General features: G+C 39.4%; 1 protein-coding gene across 4 annotated transcripts in view; it reads left to right on the top strand.

Moving 5' to 3' along the window:
- Positions 1 to 16,174, top strand: part of rock1 (Rho-associated, coiled-coil containing protein kinase 1) — a 130,152-nt gene that overhangs the window by 78,672 nt on the left and 35,306 nt on the right. For all 4 annotated transcript variants that reach the window (XM_069921690.1, XM_069921688.1, XM_069921689.1 and 1 more), the window contains 8 exons: positions 135 to 226; positions 312 to 558; positions 4,248 to 4,354; positions 5,321 to 5,471; positions 6,004 to 6,164; positions 7,869 to 8,053; positions 10,882 to 10,951; positions 11,946 to 12,049. In XM_069921690.1, coding sequence (XP_069777791.1) covers positions 135 to 226; positions 312 to 558; positions 4,248 to 4,354; positions 5,321 to 5,471; positions 6,004 to 6,164; positions 7,869 to 8,053; positions 10,882 to 10,951; positions 11,946 to 12,049 — 1,117 coding nt within the window. The remainder of the gene's footprint in view (positions 1 to 134; positions 227 to 311; positions 559 to 4,247; positions 4,355 to 5,320; positions 5,472 to 6,003; positions 6,165 to 7,868; positions 8,054 to 10,881; positions 10,952 to 11,945; positions 12,050 to 16,174) is intronic.

The raw sequence follows: 16,174 nt of genomic DNA, 5'->3' as shown, positions 1-16,174 counted from the left end.
CCACTGATTTTTGATTTTCTATTTTGCTGACAATTGTAATATGCACTTGTGAATAGTTTTAATTGCAAGAGACCTTGATAAATTGTTCTTTGTTGAGCAGTTATAACTTTCATATCCTTATTATTTGTCTGTAGGTTCCATATTAAAGGAACAACTTGAAGATGTGAAGAAAGTGACCCAGAGCTCCCAAATATCAAATGAGAAAATGGTGCAGTTGCAAAAACAAGTGAGCTTAAGACAATTAAACTGGAGTTTTTTTTAAAAAAAATCAGTCAAAATATGCCAGCAAATTGTTTGTTGTTTATTAACAGTTAGAAGAATCTAACGCTTTGCTGCGGACTGAATCGGATACAGCAGCAAGGTTAAGAAGAAATCATACTGAACTGACTAAGAGCATGAACAATTTGGAGACTGTAAATAGTGAACTACAGGAGCGAAACCGACTTTTAGAGAATACAAAGCTACAATTGGAGAAGGATATTATACAGCAACAATCTGCTTTAGATACTGAGAGAAGAGATCGTAGCCATGGTTCAGAAATGATCAGTGATTTGCAAGGTAATCAAAATTCAGAAATTAATGTCGAGGAGGTTAAAATTTGATTGGTTTGATTATTTGCTTTCCTTGAGTAAATGGAAAAATGTACGAGTTGAACTTGAATTCTTGAGATGTGGACAAGTTGTCAGATAGTGACTCCGTCAGATTCCCTACCCAAGGATAATTATTTTCTTTTTCCGCTTCGATAGCCATGAATTGCTGCCTAATTTGTAGCAGTTTGGGGGTGTGGTTTGGGGGTGGGAGGAGCTGTGTTTTTGTTCAATGTGAAATCAGCTGCTAGTCTTTGTTATTCTTTGGATCAAGTTTAATGAAGGTGAGGAAACGTTGCTGGCCTTGCATCTTTATATCTGTGAAGGCATTTTTATTGCATGGTCGTCAGTGAAGGTTTTCCCAAATCTGTCCATTATTAGTCAGAAAATCTTTATAGGTCTGTGTTTTCTATTAACAGAATGAGGAATTTTGAGGCTTTTTGACCAAAAATGCTCGTTAAAAAATTTGCCAAACCAGTATGTACAAAGCAAGGAATAAAAAAGATGGTATGGTTTGTCCAGTGGTAAGGGCAGCACTTTATAGTGCCAGCAACTTGGGTGTGAATCCATTACCATCTGTAAGGAGTTTGTATGTTCACCCCATGATGTGCGTGTTTTCCCCCGGGTGCTCTGGTTTCCTCCCACCCTCCAAAACGTACGGGCTTGGGAGTGTAATTGGGCGGTATGGGTTTAATGGCCCTGAAGAGCTTTCCACCATGCTATATTGCTAAAATTAAAAGAACAGGAAAGCTCATGGCAAAATCGAGATATAGAAGAGTTGAAAATGCTGCTGGAACTGTTGTAACAGCAGCGCTGGTGCAGACCTGCGGAGAGTGGGGAGCAGAGACACATTGCCAACTACCGATGGCTCTGTACAGACTTTAAATGACCTGTTAAAGGAGTCAACTGTGGTTTATTTTAAAAGCCTGAGACCCTAGAATCTGGGCCCAAGATGGAGGCACCTGTGATCGGCAGTGGCCTTGAAGGGTTGCAAACTCTGAGAAAGAAGAGGACACCAGAAAATGGGGAGACCACCCCCCCCCCCCCCCCCCAGCTAGAGAAGGAGAAGCAGAGGAGGCAACCCTGCAGTATGGCAACCACTGCGGTAGACCAGTGAGAAGCTTTTCAGTTGAAGAACACATAGGCTTAAGGCACAGAACACATGCAGGTTTCAGGTGACTGCTATTAAGGCTAGCACCAGGCTGTGGACTGTTGGAGACTGGCTCGAGCCTGGCGGAAGGATACCAGGTATTGGATCTGAGGTGTGAGAGGGTGCCAAGGAAGCTGAGGGCTTCCTGATCGTGTCAGAGGTTTGGATCTGGAGCTTGGGTTGCCAATGGTTTGGGCTGAATGCTCTGTGGCTGTGGGAGTTCTGGAGCCAAATCTATGGACACTAATGACTCAGGGTTGAGGGAGGGAAGTTCTCTTTCTCTGGTTGTTGGGCAATTTCTGCTGATGGTGAATCTTTGTCTGCTTTATAGTAGACTAAAGGAAATTTTGGGTAATATTGCATTTTCTGTTTTATTACATTTTCAATGAAAGAATCTTGAATCTTGCTCCCACGGGTTCCTGACTGCATTAGAGGGTCAGACCTGGGGCTTGGGTTCCTAATGGTTTGGACTGAACTTTGTGTGGCTGTGGAGGCTACAGAAGTGCTGGAAACAAATCTGTGGACACTCTGTGACGCTGGGGGGGGGGGACTCTCTTTTGCTTCTCTTTCTCTGACTGTAAGCTTGATTATAAAAAAATGTAAGAGGCACTAAGGCAAGTGGTGAATCTGTCTGCCTTGCAGCAGGCAAAAAGAGATTTCATCTAATACGACTTTGTTTTATTACTATGATAATAAATTGAATCTTGAATCTACTTTATGGTGTTTTAACAACTTAAAGGGATGGAGGTAATTTTTCAGTCAATTTTAGTCCAAGACTGTAGACAAGAACCCTATTCATAATACTGAAATGACCTTTTCTGCATCTTTCAGCAAGGCCTGCAATAATGCAAGCTATGTAAAGAAGCAATTTATCTGACAGCCCGTTAGCATTTCTATTTGTTACTTATTCTGCAGAAGCCTCTGTATTTCTATTTTGACAGGCTCAGACCTTTCCTGAGTGGAATTTTTAACCACAATGAAAATACTATATATGGGGATAATTGTTGGAAAGTCTCTGTAGGCAATTCAGATGATGGGAGCAAAATAACCATTGAATATGAACAATTTCATAATCCCTGTTACTTCATTGTTTCAGTTAGTTTTTAAATATGTAAGAAATATTGAGTATTAAATGTGAGTTTATGTTCTTCCATTGCAAGCCAGAACTGAGCTTCATTATCTGCATCATTGAGTTATTTTGACATGACACTGCATTTATAGTTTAATTATGGGATATCTAATACAGTATACTTTCTGCATATAATTTCATGCCTCTTCTTGAAGTAAACTAAAGATTAAAAAAAGACATGAGATATATCTGCGATTCATTATTCAATATTTAGTTGTGATTTGCACTTATTGTGTTCAAATTGGTCCTTCACAATCCAGCTTTCTGCCCTTTACCAACAGTTGGAATTGTTTCTTCTTTCCTTTCTCACCTTTGTAGCCCCTATACCCTTACTGCCTTCCAATCAGCCAACCCCAAATCTAACCCTCTGCAATTACCACCACCCCCACCCACCTCCAATAAAAATCTGTCTAATATATTTACATTCCCCTCACGCACTTCCAAATTTGCAGTGCTGATGAACTAGTGGCCTGTTTCTGCTCCTTTAACTTGTGATCTTGTGTATCGGAACTAGGTGTGAGCATAATTCAGCTTAGTGTAGTATCTCGGAACAGAGTCAATGGGCCTAGTGGCCTGCTTCTGTTCCTTTAACTTGTGAACTCCAAAATAAGGCGATCTATTGCAGAACCAAATGCTCCATTCTTTAACAATCTCCCATCCTCAGAACCTTTTCATGCTCTTGTTTATCATTTTGCTGGCAGAAAATGACTAGTTTACCTTGCAATATTTTGGCCTGGAATTGAAATAGTTTTTTTTTCCATTTTTTTGGCAGTGCCACCAAGTGGTGGCATTGTGCTGGTATATCAAAAGGAGACGAGACTTAGTAAATCTGGCGCAGGGAACTTCTCATGCTTGATGGTGGTTTTAACCAATTTCTGAGCTTTGAATACCTAAAATTCTGTATAATTGTTGTTAAATAGCCTAGAAATGTATTATAGTTTTTCTTTGAACATCTACTTTTTAGGCTTCTGCTGAACTGCAGTTTCACATATGTTAACTGCTCGACTTTACCTCATCGTTAGGCATTCTTTTATAAAATAAAATAATGAGTATTGTATCTCACAAGTAATTAATTCTCTCTTGAGTACTTTGAAGCAATGTTGGCAAATTGGCGATTCAGCAGCAGGAGCATCAACTTGTGTCTTAAATATCCAGGGGTCAGTGTTGGCATTTCAAATGCGCTCTAATTTGTATCTGCCGACTTTGCATTGTCCATGGTTTGAACCAAGTGCCATCAGTCTGGAAATTAATATATTGCACTGAGAGTATTTTTTACTCAAAGTGATAAGGAAGAGTTTGCTCAATGATGTGCTTGAACCAATTCCATGAAAATATCTAAACACAACGAACAACCAATTTATAATGGTTTTTTTCTCCCCAGCCCGCATTACTTCTTTACAAGAAGAGTTGAAAACAACAAAACTTAACCTTTCCAAAGCAGAGATGGAAAAAAAACAAGCACAAGAAAAGCACAGCAATCTGGAGAAGGTACTCATGCAGGATTGGGATGATGTCTATAAAAAGTGACCAACTTGAAATGGTTAATCTCTTCCAAGTTGCCCCTCTCTCCCCCCCCCCCCCCCCCCCCACCACCAATTTGTTTGGGCCCCTGCCTACATTTTGTCATACCTTGATGGGCTCAAGCCCAAAACGTTGGTTAAGTATTTTTATCTTTGCTATACACTATTTGACCTGCTGAGTTTCTCCAGCATTGTGTTTTTATATTTTTCTTCCAAGTTGGTGCCTGGCTGATTAACTCTCACATGTTTTTTTCCCACAATATAGGATAATATGATTATTGGTTGAAACTGCCTTCATTTGTTTTTTGTCATCAGTATTTTTGTTAACACCTTTTCAGTATTGCAGCTCCTTGGCTATTCAATTCACACCATGATATAAAGGTACACCAATCCTTACAAATGCAAGATGTTCAGGAAGACAAAACTCATATTCCAAAACTATTTTTGCTAAGTGTGTTTATGTACAGAGTTAAAAGAGTCAAATTATTATTAGTTCCATTGCCCCTTCATTACCTTGCATCATTTGCTGCTGTGAGGGCAGATGGGTAGTAGTGTGAAACTATTACAAGGAAATGAATAATGGGAATAAAAGATTGTTTATATTTGTGGGAGAACATCTGCCTTCATACTTTCCACTGCACTCCATAGTCATCATTCTTAAGCAATTATGGAAACTAAAAGTGGTGAAAATAGTCACTAGTTCAGGCTCATCTCAGGCGATTCACCTGAAATATCGGCTCTGTTCTTTGTGTATTCAAGTTTGACCTGCTTTGTATTCCTCAGTTTTTCCTTGAGAGTTGCAGCATCATTTTTTTTATGAGAGCATTTTTTTTGTCATGTTCAATTATTTTTTTACAACTAAGTACTGACAGCATAGCACTTTTAATTTATTTTCAAGGCATATAATAATTCTGCAAATAATTTTCCACTGTAGGAAAAGAATAACTTGGAAATAGATGCAAATTACAAGCAAAAAATATTACAGCAACGACTGGACCAAGAGATTACAGAGCACAAAGTAACTAAAGCACGATTGGTGGATGAGTATGAATCCATTGAAGAAGCAAGATCTGTTGCCATGAGTGGTTAGTATTTGTGAGGTCTATTTTTTAAGTCAGTGGATTCGATGAACTTGATATAGATCCCACAGTCAAACAGTGCATTCTCCTTTTAGAATGAATGAGCACACCAAATCATACAATTTCCATTTGAGTTTCACAAATTGTGGTCTGCCTTAGCCTAAACAAAATGACTATATTAATAAGTACACTTGATGAAGCACACAGTTTGGGAGGTATTGCATCCCTTGTACAATTTTGGTTTTTTTTTCAATGGCACTGTAAAATGATTGACAGATTTGACCATTTATCAATCTGTCATTCTGATAGATTTTGGAAGGATGCCCAAATAATGAAAGGGGATAAACGTGGATTTTCCTATTTTTTTAAAAATTGAACAAGATTTAAGGATGCAGGGCAAGTCAGTTTACGAACAGAATTAGACTTTTAACTATTTTAAGTTCCAAACAGTATTTTAGAATCCAACATCTGTTTGCTTATAATATTTATATTCTCTTAAAATACTTGATGAGTTTTAAGCTGGTTTGTTGCTGTTCAGAAATGAATAACAAGTTGAGAGAAGAGAGACTGTCCAGGCAGAGAGCGGAGAATCAGGTGATGGAAGTTGAAAAACAGCGGGCAATGCTGGATGTGGATTTAAAGCAGTATAAACAGAAAGTGGAGCAGCTCAGTAAGCAGAAGGAAAGATTGGAAGAGGAGGTAAGAATAAAATAAAAACATAATTTTAAGAGATGATTAGTTTTTGGTATTTATTGGAACATTTGATTCTGAGAATATATAGCAAGAAAATAAACTGAGTAGTGGAGTATCTGAATACTAAGCAAATAATATAGAATATTTTCATGAGAATTTGTAATATGTGACATAAACAACATTCTGTTTCAAGTTTATTTTTTAAACAATAATTGTATTATTAACAAACCACTATTATTGAATTTTTTTACAGTTGAATGGTGCACGTTTCCAAAAAATGGGATTAAATTTGTACTTTTTAATAAAATACAATATTTACCCGTAAATTACAAAGCCTAATTTTTATTGTGGACATTGAGCTAACTGGAACTGCCATCAATGTAATTCAACCCTGTCTTGTGTGTCAGAAGGGCCTGTTACCCTGCTGTATGTCCAAATTTAAATTAATTTCAAGATCATTTGTAAATTCAAAGCCAAATTTGTTGTGACCAGTAGTGTTGAGATTTAGTTTTCTTTTCACCTTGTATTTCTGCTCGCATTTGAAAACTGATTGTTCAGCAATCCATATTGCATTGGTAAATTGTACAGTGGTTCAGAGCAGAAAGACCACTCCAGTTGTTTATAATTTTTAGAAGTCGCCTGAAGGATGGAATAGTGTCCAAGGCATCTAAATTTGTTGATAACATCAACTCAGATGCAGTAGTTGATGCTTCTTAATGAGCAAAAATTTCAAGAGCTCAATATATGACAAATATGAATTTATGAATGAAATACTAAAAATAAGTATTTGTTGCAACAACAGAAGAGTTCTTGGATCTTGGCAGTTGTTAAAATTAATCTTGGCAGGAGAAGAAAGCAAATAACAATTTAACGTGAAATGGATTCATACTTTAGAAGTCTAAAGATGTGCTGTATCTATTATTGAGGCATCAAGTTCGAGATTTTTAAAAAAATCTCCATCATAAAGGAAAATGAAATGTTATTCTAAGCAATTTGGAAGAATGTTGCCTAACTGATTCCTGAATTGATAGTCCTCAAGATATAAAACAAGTGTCCGCCCCAGCATTTATTCTGGGGTGGTGCGATTGTGACGATCGGCGAATTGCAGCAGGTCCAGATCTTTACTTAGGCACATGTTAATTCTGGCTATGACCAACTCTTTGAAGCATTTAATCACAGTAGAAGTTAGTGTTCTACTAGGCGGTCAAGGTGGCCACTTCAAAGTCAAAGAAGTGTATAGAAACACCCTGCTCAAGCAGAATACCCAGGCTGAAGGAGCAACAGTTGTTGCCTCCTGGTTGACAGCACCCACTTCCATATAGTGATTTTCTCACTAGGTGCATCAATTAAGGCATCCTTCCAATCGATTTGTTTAAATTTAAGATCCAAAGGATTTTTCTGTATTTAAAAATTCTGTTTATATATATATATATATATATATATATATATATACACTGGTGTAAGCCTTCAAATAAGAATCAACCAAGTATTTTGGGATGATTCTCTGCACTCCTGCAGACATCATCAAGGTTTCATTGAGTGCCCATCACAGTTGTGTGCAGATTGGTTGTCACTTTTATATGTAGAAAAGTAATCATACTTCAGATAGCAAGTACTTAAATACTTGATAAGGTGTGAGATGGCTTTAGAAATGTAACTAATTTAGCTGCTGATATTTAGAATTCTGATCAGTGTTGTTGATTTATCCAGGTGAAGAATTTGTCACTTCAGCTGGATCAAGAGAAGAATAAACGGGCAGTGACAAAGAATGAGCTAAAAGCGCAGTCATTGGAAGCAGACAACCTTAAAGGATCAGAGAAACAGTTGAAACAAGAGATCAATTCATTGTTGGAATCCAAACGATCACTGGAATTTCAGCTGGCACAACTCTCAAAGTATTTATTTGCTTGGAATTTTAACATTCATTTGTGGTACATGGGCATTACTGACAAGGCCAGCACTTATTGCACATGTTGAATTGTGTTTAATTTAATGATTTGGAGGGCAATTTTAGAGGAGTCAAATTTCAGCCACACTGCTATAGAGTTAATTGGGTAAAGAGGATGGTATTTTTTAAACCTGATTTTCAGAATTTGACAAGAAACCGTAATTGAAGCACAGTTGAATATTAAAATGGTTTGGCTCTGATGAACCAGCATATTGAAGCTATAAAGATTCACATTACTGTTGGTTATTGGTGTATTTGGGGTTTTGTTAGAGAGGAGGTGGTTTCCCATATTAACAATTGAGTGATCATGGAATTGCTCTTGGAAAACTCTCAAAATTGCATAATCCGATAATCTGTCACAATATTTTTATTGCTGTTCACTTTCATTATCAAGGCAAAGAACAAGAAATAATGTCAGTAATGATGTACATCAAATTTACACAAAATCCATTGGCTTTCATTATCTAGGATACAGATTCTTTTCAACATTAAATCTTGGTCTTGCTTTTCCCTCGTTCTGTTTTCCTAAAAAAAAAATCTGAATAGCTTGTTATGTAATATCCTGTGAAAGTGTACAGGAAAATCTTATTAACATAGTTCCCAGCCTATATATCATGTCGATGAAATTTCTTTGCTGAATCTTCTAATTTTTCCTTGCACCCTGCTTTTGTCAAATTTTGGATTTAAATTGTGAGCAGTATGAGGAAATAGAGGTTTACATATATGAATCCTCACTTTAATGGCATTTCTAATCCCAGCTGCAATAATTGAGGAATAGTTGGACATTATCCTGTCAAGGAAATGCTAGATGAAAATGTTAGGACAGCGCAGGTGGCATCGTGGTTAGCGCAACGCCTTTACAGCGCCAGCAATTGGGACATGGGTTTTAATCCTGCGCTGCCTGTAAGGAGTTTTTATGTTTTCCCTGTGTCTGCTGGATTTCCCCCTGGGGGTCTGGTTTCCTCCCACTGTTTGAAACATACTGGGGGTAGAAATTGGGCAGCACAGATTCATGGGCTGAAGTGGCCTGTTACCGTGCTGTATGCCTAAATTTAAAATTTAAGATAACCCTTAGACTATTGCCTGCCCTTTTGTTGACTGAATTTGTTTCCTTGATTAATCCCATTCTTTCAACCCCCAGTTAAGGTTTCCCAGCACAAAGACAAATCAATAGTGTCTTTCATCGCAAAGGCCATTTAAGAAATGATCTGGTGAATTTGAACAGGTTAATTAAAACTAGAGTGGCCACAGTTGCATCACATTGTTATTTGTTTATATTAAGGGCAATAGAAATTCATGTTTCTGTGCTTAGTTTTGTTTTCTTTCAAGAATGTATAGATTGCGTTATTGGTTTATTGAAATCTGTGGTGAGGTCATTATTTGCAAGCGTATAGTCTGATTTTATTCTTTCTGTGCAGATTACAAACTGAATTGAAAAATAACTCCAAGAGTTTGCTTTAACATGCACTGCACACTTTGCACTTCAAAATAAAATAAAGCGGCAAATTAGATAAGAGAAAATGCCCATTTCATCTTCTAAACTGCATATTCTAACCTTGACAACTTTTTATAAACATTTCCAGAATTTAGTTTAATTTAAACTTTCATTAATGTAAGAATCCTTTACAACTAGTTCTCAGGTGTATATAAAATACACATTATACTTTTAGAAAAGGGTATTGGAATATTTCTGTCATTATTTTGGCTAATATTTGTATGTAAATAAATTTCAAAAATAAATCTGTCATTTAGTTTTATTTAAGTGGTGTTTCTCCAGATCTAGGGAATGATCTCACTGATCAAATGGCCCTGGACTTCAGAAGTTAGTCATGAATGATGGCAAGGGTTCAACAATTTAAGTGATTCAAAATAAAGGCCAAGCATGGTCCACATATAATTTGCTTGAAAGTCAATGTTAGCTGACAAATTTTAGTATCCATCTGCCAACTTTCAAAGATGATCAGTGCTACTGTATTTAATTGTTTAAATTAAATTTGTTTGAAAATGCAATACATAATTGTAAATACTTTCTAATAATAACAAACAAAAATGCAATTCTTATTTAAAAATATAATCACCTTGTCCTCCTTCCCCACAGTCCTACAAACCCCATTCAAATTAATCAGCTCCTAGTTCCTGTGAAAGTCTTATCTGATGAGGGAATGAAAATTAATTCCCCTGAGATAAAGACTGAGCAGTTCCAGCAGGTTCCTGCTTCAGTTATGGATTCCATGAAGAGTGTGACCAGGGAATCATCAATAGATTTTGGGCAGTGCTTTTAAATTTGCTTGGGAATCATTAAGATTAGCTGAAAAATTCTAGCAATTCCTTAAAGGACTGTAGATAAAATCTGTCCTATTTAAGGTCAAATTACCACCTGTCATGTTTCAACAGTAACGTCTAAAGTGCTTCATTTGTTGTAGGTATTTTGGATTATCTTGGGGCTCACAGCATTTTCTTTCTCTTCGTCAAAGCACAATTTGTATTTCAATTTTTCCACAAACTCCTTTCTTGAAAGGATGACTTAATCACCTAATTACTTCTGTTGTTTTGTCACTTGGGTTTAAAGGTAAATACAGCAATTTTACACAGCATATCACTGATTCAAATGTCTTCAGACCTTGAGCTAGGTTTTTATGATTGTAATCCACTTTCCTTGGAGGCTGTTTAAAGTGGAGATATTGTTGCTTGGCATACTTGTTTCGTCAAGCAGCTTCAATTTAAATCTGTCTAAAGTAATATCCGATAAATTTGCATATTTTATTATTTCTTCAGGCAATATCGAGGAAATGAGGGCCAAATGCGGGAGCTCCAGGACCAGCTTGAAGCAGAGCAGTATTTTTCAGTAAGAGGGAATTTTCAATATTGAAAGAGTTGCCTTGCATTACCAGAACAATGCACTTTTTCTATTTGGCTCAAAAGTTAGCATTAGGAAATGTTTTAACTGCAGACTAATCTTCAAATTCATATTTATTTTGCACTTAGTTTCAGTATACATTTGTAATTCACACAAATGTGAATTTGAAGCAAGAGTAGGACACTTGATCCTTTTTTTTCAATTGTAATCTCAACCTTGAGGAGGGGAGCATGAGTTTAGTGGTGGGATCCAATGAACAACCGAACCAGTGCCATGTGACAGTGGAATTGAATTGTGATTGGCTCTTTACATGCACAGCAGCAAATAAAGAAAATGGAGCAGCTTTTTGGGAGTGGAAATAATTCATGGGACATGTTATGATTGACTTAAGTGAAGAGGCTTTAGCAAAAAGACTGGAGCAGAGGTTCATACAATGATAGGTTCAGGTTTAGTGGAGTGGGGTGGTTGGTTAGGGCAGAAGTTTGCTCCTCCTGCAAGCTGTGGGACATGTGGGAGTGCATCCACTGCAGCTTCTCAATGAATATGTTGAGGAATTTAGAGTTGGATAGACTTGCAATCCTCCAAGAGGCAGAGAAGGTTATAAATTTCAACTATTGTGGTGGCCACATCTAAATTACAGTCTGCAGACAGCTGGGTGATCACAGGAAGAATAAAGGGAGAAAGCAGACAGTGCAGAGTTACCCTGTGGTCATTTCCCTCAGTTACAAATATACCTTTATGAATATTGCCAGGGGCGGGGTGGGGTGGGAGGGATGGAGAATGATCTCAAATTAGTGACCTTATTTTTTTTTCATGATCATATCTACTTTTACATTGTATCAGCCCTCAAATACCTATCAGGGTCTTAGCTATGTTCTTCTTCCTGTAAATTCAATAGAAATATTTACCTTTTAATCAACAAATCTGCTTTAATGTCAAGATTTATTGCAAAAATGACATTTTATTTTAAATTTGTCCACAGACTCTGTACAAGACTCAAGTCAAAGAACTTAAAGAGGAAAATGAGGAAAAAAATCGAATTAACAGTGAACTTCAGAGGAAGATGCATGATCTTATCAGTGAAAGGTAGAAAACTCCTTATGGTGAATATGTTTTTCAAAGGATGACATTGAAGTACTACAGTGTACATAGATTCACAGAGTGAAACACAAGAGTTTGTAGATGCTGTAATTGCAGTAAAAACACAGAAAAGCTGGAGGAAAGCAGGTTTCACAGCATCTATAGATGTAGAACCAACGTTTTGGGCTTGAGCTCATCTTCAATGTAGGTGTAAAAAACAGGATGGCACCTCATTGAAAAGGCTGGAGAGAAGGAAAAAAAAGATGGGGAGAGTACAGACCAAAGGGTGAGAACAGGATAGAGATAAGGTGAGAATTGATAGAGGGACCGGGGGAGAGGGGTTTTGCTCGGAGTGCAGAGATGAGGGAAAGGTCATAGAGTGAAAAGGGAAGAGAGAGACAGAGTTGACTCAGCCTTCACTTGTATATCATCTATTACTTGCAGACCTCACCTGGCCCCCTTCACTCCCAAGTGCAACAAGTACAGGATACCCCTTGTTCTCACCTACCACCCCACCAGCTTCCACATCCAGCATATAATCCTCCGTCTTTCTGCTACCTACTATGTGGTCCACCACTAGATGCATTTTCCCCTCTCCGCCTTCTGTAGGGACTGCTTCATCCATGACTCCCTTGTCCACTCCTCCCTTCCACCAATCCATTCTTTGGCGCTTACCCCAGTGTTTGGAAGAATTGCTTCACTTGCACCCACACCTCCTCCCTCTCCACCATTCAGAGCGAAGAAATACTTGTGAATCTGCTGTATCCAGTGCTCCTGTTGTAGTCTCCTCAGCGTCAGAGAGACTGGATGCAAACTGGGTAATCACTTCATTGGCTCTGTCCACCACAATAGAGGGGATGTCTGTCCATGTCTCTCATGATCTTGTGCACTGCCAGACTGAGACCACCCATGAATTAGGGGAGCAGCACTTCGAATATCATTTAGACATCCTCCAACCAGACTTCTTTGGTTTCCATTATCTCCTCCCATCTATCCCTATGTCTCCTTTCCTCTAGTTCTACCTATCTTTTTCCTTTTCCCTCTGTCTCCTTTCTCCCAGCTCTCCATTCACAGAGCTACTCCCTGCCCTCCCTGTCCACCTTTCAATTCTCATCTTCTCTCCTGTCCTTTTATCTAAATCCATTTTACACCTTAACTCCATTTGCCCTCTCCCTGCCTTTTCTTTCTTTGCAGCTTTTTAATTCAGGTGCCTACATTGAAGAAGAGCTCGGGCCCAAAATATTGAATATATATCTTTACCTCCAAAGGAAGATGCAAAAGCTGCTGAGTTCCTCCAGCATTTCTGTGTTTTTACACAGGTTCATGGGGTTACACAAGATGTTTGCATGTTGGTTGACCTATCTGTATGTACATGAATGAAGTTGATTGTTGAAAGAAAAATATTTCCCTCACTCAAGTTGATAATGAGTTTCTTCTTTTGCTTGGCTTCGCGGACGAAGATTTATAGAGGGGGTAAATGTCCACGTCAGCTGCAGGCTCGTTTGTGGCTGACAAGTCCGATGCGGGACAGGCAGACACGGTTGCAGCGGTTGCAGGGGAAAATTTGTTGGTTGGGTGTTGGGTTTTTCATCCTTTGTCTTTTGTCAGTGAGGTGGGCTCCATTGCCATAAATATTAGCCTGAAATTCTTACTTTGCAATTTGAAGATTTTACTGCAATACACAGACATGCTAGAGAAATTCAAGAGTTTATTGGGCAGCTGGGGATTAAAGAAGATGAAAATTTACATATTTCATACAAACTTTATTATATCCCTTTTCTCTGGAAATGTGAGAGCCAGGTTAGGTGGAGGATTCTGCCCATAACATTGATGGGCAGGACCGTCTGTGTCAGATGATGCCAAGGCTCCAATATCCTTTCCAATCATTGCCAACTTAATTGCCTTGGGTTTTTTTTAAAGCACTCAGCAAGTGTGTAAGGAAGTTTCCATGGAATGGGAAAGTGGCTAGAATCTCCATGGAAAAGTTGACATGGGACTACAACTTGGGGGGTTTAAAATTACCTGATTTTAATAAGTATTATTGGGCATCCCAGTCGAGGTTTATTGCCTCACTCGTTGAGGGAGGGACCCCCCCCTCATGGGCACAAATTGCCAAATTGCACTACCCTTGGTAGGCAAAGAGATAGCTGCAGTATTTGTATATAAATAGGATACCAAATTACTCTCAAAGAAAATGAGTAGCCCCATTCTGAAGCATGTTGGAAAAGAGTAAAACAATGTACTGGATGGAAGGTGGGGATATCCCCCAAAATGCCTTGGCCCAGAATAAATTAATACCCTTGACTCTGTGTAATAAAATCCTGGACACCTCATGCCGGAAGGGATCAGGTGTATCAAAGATTGTTATAAAAGGGGGCAACTAATGTCATTTGAGCAGTTGAGAAATAAATACAATTTGTCTAACAAATCTTTCTTCTGCTACCTCCAAGTAAGATCTTTCTTATGGGAAAAATTGGGACCATCCATGGCCCTGCTTAATTATAGTGACATAAAGATTCTAATTCGACAGGGGAATGTGTGTAAATTTTTCTCTAGGATATATTACATATTCCAAAGTGAGGGCCCGAGATGGGAGTCAGACTTGGGCACAACAATCAATGAAGAGTGGTGGCAAGACCTGTGTCTGGATGGCGTGACTGGAGTCATCAATGCCAGATACAAGTTGATGCTCTACAACTTCTTGCACCAGTTGTACCTCAACCCACAAAAATTACACAAATCAAAGCCAGAAATTTCAGAAATGTGCTTTAGATGTGGTGTGGAGGTGGAAACTTTTGTCCACTCCACCTGGCTATGTCCAAAGGTGAGATCCTTCTAGGAAGACCTGGGGCGCATTCTGAAAAAAATTACAAAAGTGGTTTTTCCGACAGGATCTGGAGTTGGACCTTCTGGGGATATTGGAGATACACAGTTTAAACTGACCAAATACCAAATTTCATTTGTGAAGGTCACTTTGGTGGTAGCCAGGAAGTGTATAGTGCTTTTGTGGAAGTCCGACTCCCAACTAAATACCACGCAATGGAATGTGGAAGTGCAGAGTTGCATTCCTCAGGAGAAAATCACATATTACCTGGCCGCAAGAATTTTCTGCGGATTTCTGTGTTTTTAAAATGGTTTCTGCATTTTTCACCCCTTCAGTCACTAGGACTGTTGCCTCTACAGCTGTGACTGGCCATCCAATCACATGCTCACTCACTGCTCCCTTCATCATCGTTGTTTTGATTGATCACACGTGAATGGTGCACTGCGAGAGAGCTAGGCTGTGCGTGTGCAGGCACGCCTGCGTGTGCCCAGCTGCAGGGCCAGGGCAAGCGAGCATAGTGAGTTGACACATGGCGGTCATCCAGTATCAGCCTCTGAGGTGGCAGGAGTAATGGCTCTGTTCAGGTAACTGCAGCATTTCAAGGCTGCCTTATCTGAAACTCAAGCTGTAACCGTTTGTGAGGAGGAAATCCTGAGCTGGCTTCATGGTGCTGGGAAGATGGCCTGTGATTGGATAGTTCAGTGAAGGCCCATGGGTGAGGGAGGTGATAGCTGTCTGTGGAAGGAGCTTCTTGCCTTCTCGAGGGTTGGGGAGAGAAGAGAAGGCAAAGATGGCAAAATCCACTGTGTATGGGTGCTGGGCACAGGATGGATGGCACTATTTAGAGATCTGATGCAGGGGTGGTAGTTACTGCCTGGGGATTGGCTGCAGATTGGGCAAGGGTTCTGCCCAGGGACTGGGAGCAGATTGGGCAGGGACTCTGCCCGGGGACTGGGAGCGGATTTGGAAGGGGCTCTGCCTGGGGACTGGAAGCGGATTGGGCAGGAGCTCTGCCCGGGGACTGGGAGCGGATTGGGCAGGGGCTCTGCCTAGAGACGGGGAGCGGATTGGGCAGGGGCTCTGCCTAGAGATGGGGAGTGGATTGGGCAGGGGCTCTGCCCAGGGACTGGGAGCGGATTGGGCAGGGGCTCTGCCTAGAGACGGGGAGTGGATTGGGCAGGGGCACTGCCCAGTGATTGGGTGCAGGGTAGTAGTTACTACTTGGGGTTTGGATGCAAGTTGGGCAAAGACACTGCCTGGCATGCTGGGTGCTAGTTATGGGCAGGAGAATCAGACTCTGGTTTGAG

The sequence above is a fragment of the Narcine bancroftii genome, chromosome 2, assembly GCF_036971445.1.
Source record: "Narcine bancroftii isolate sNarBan1 chromosome 2, sNarBan1.hap1, whole genome shotgun sequence".
NCBI lineage: Eukaryota > Metazoa > Chordata > Chondrichthyes > Torpediniformes > Narcinidae > Narcine > Narcine bancroftii.
Note: the sequence above shows the minus strand (reverse complement) of the source record. Positions and strands in the feature narration are given on the sequence as shown.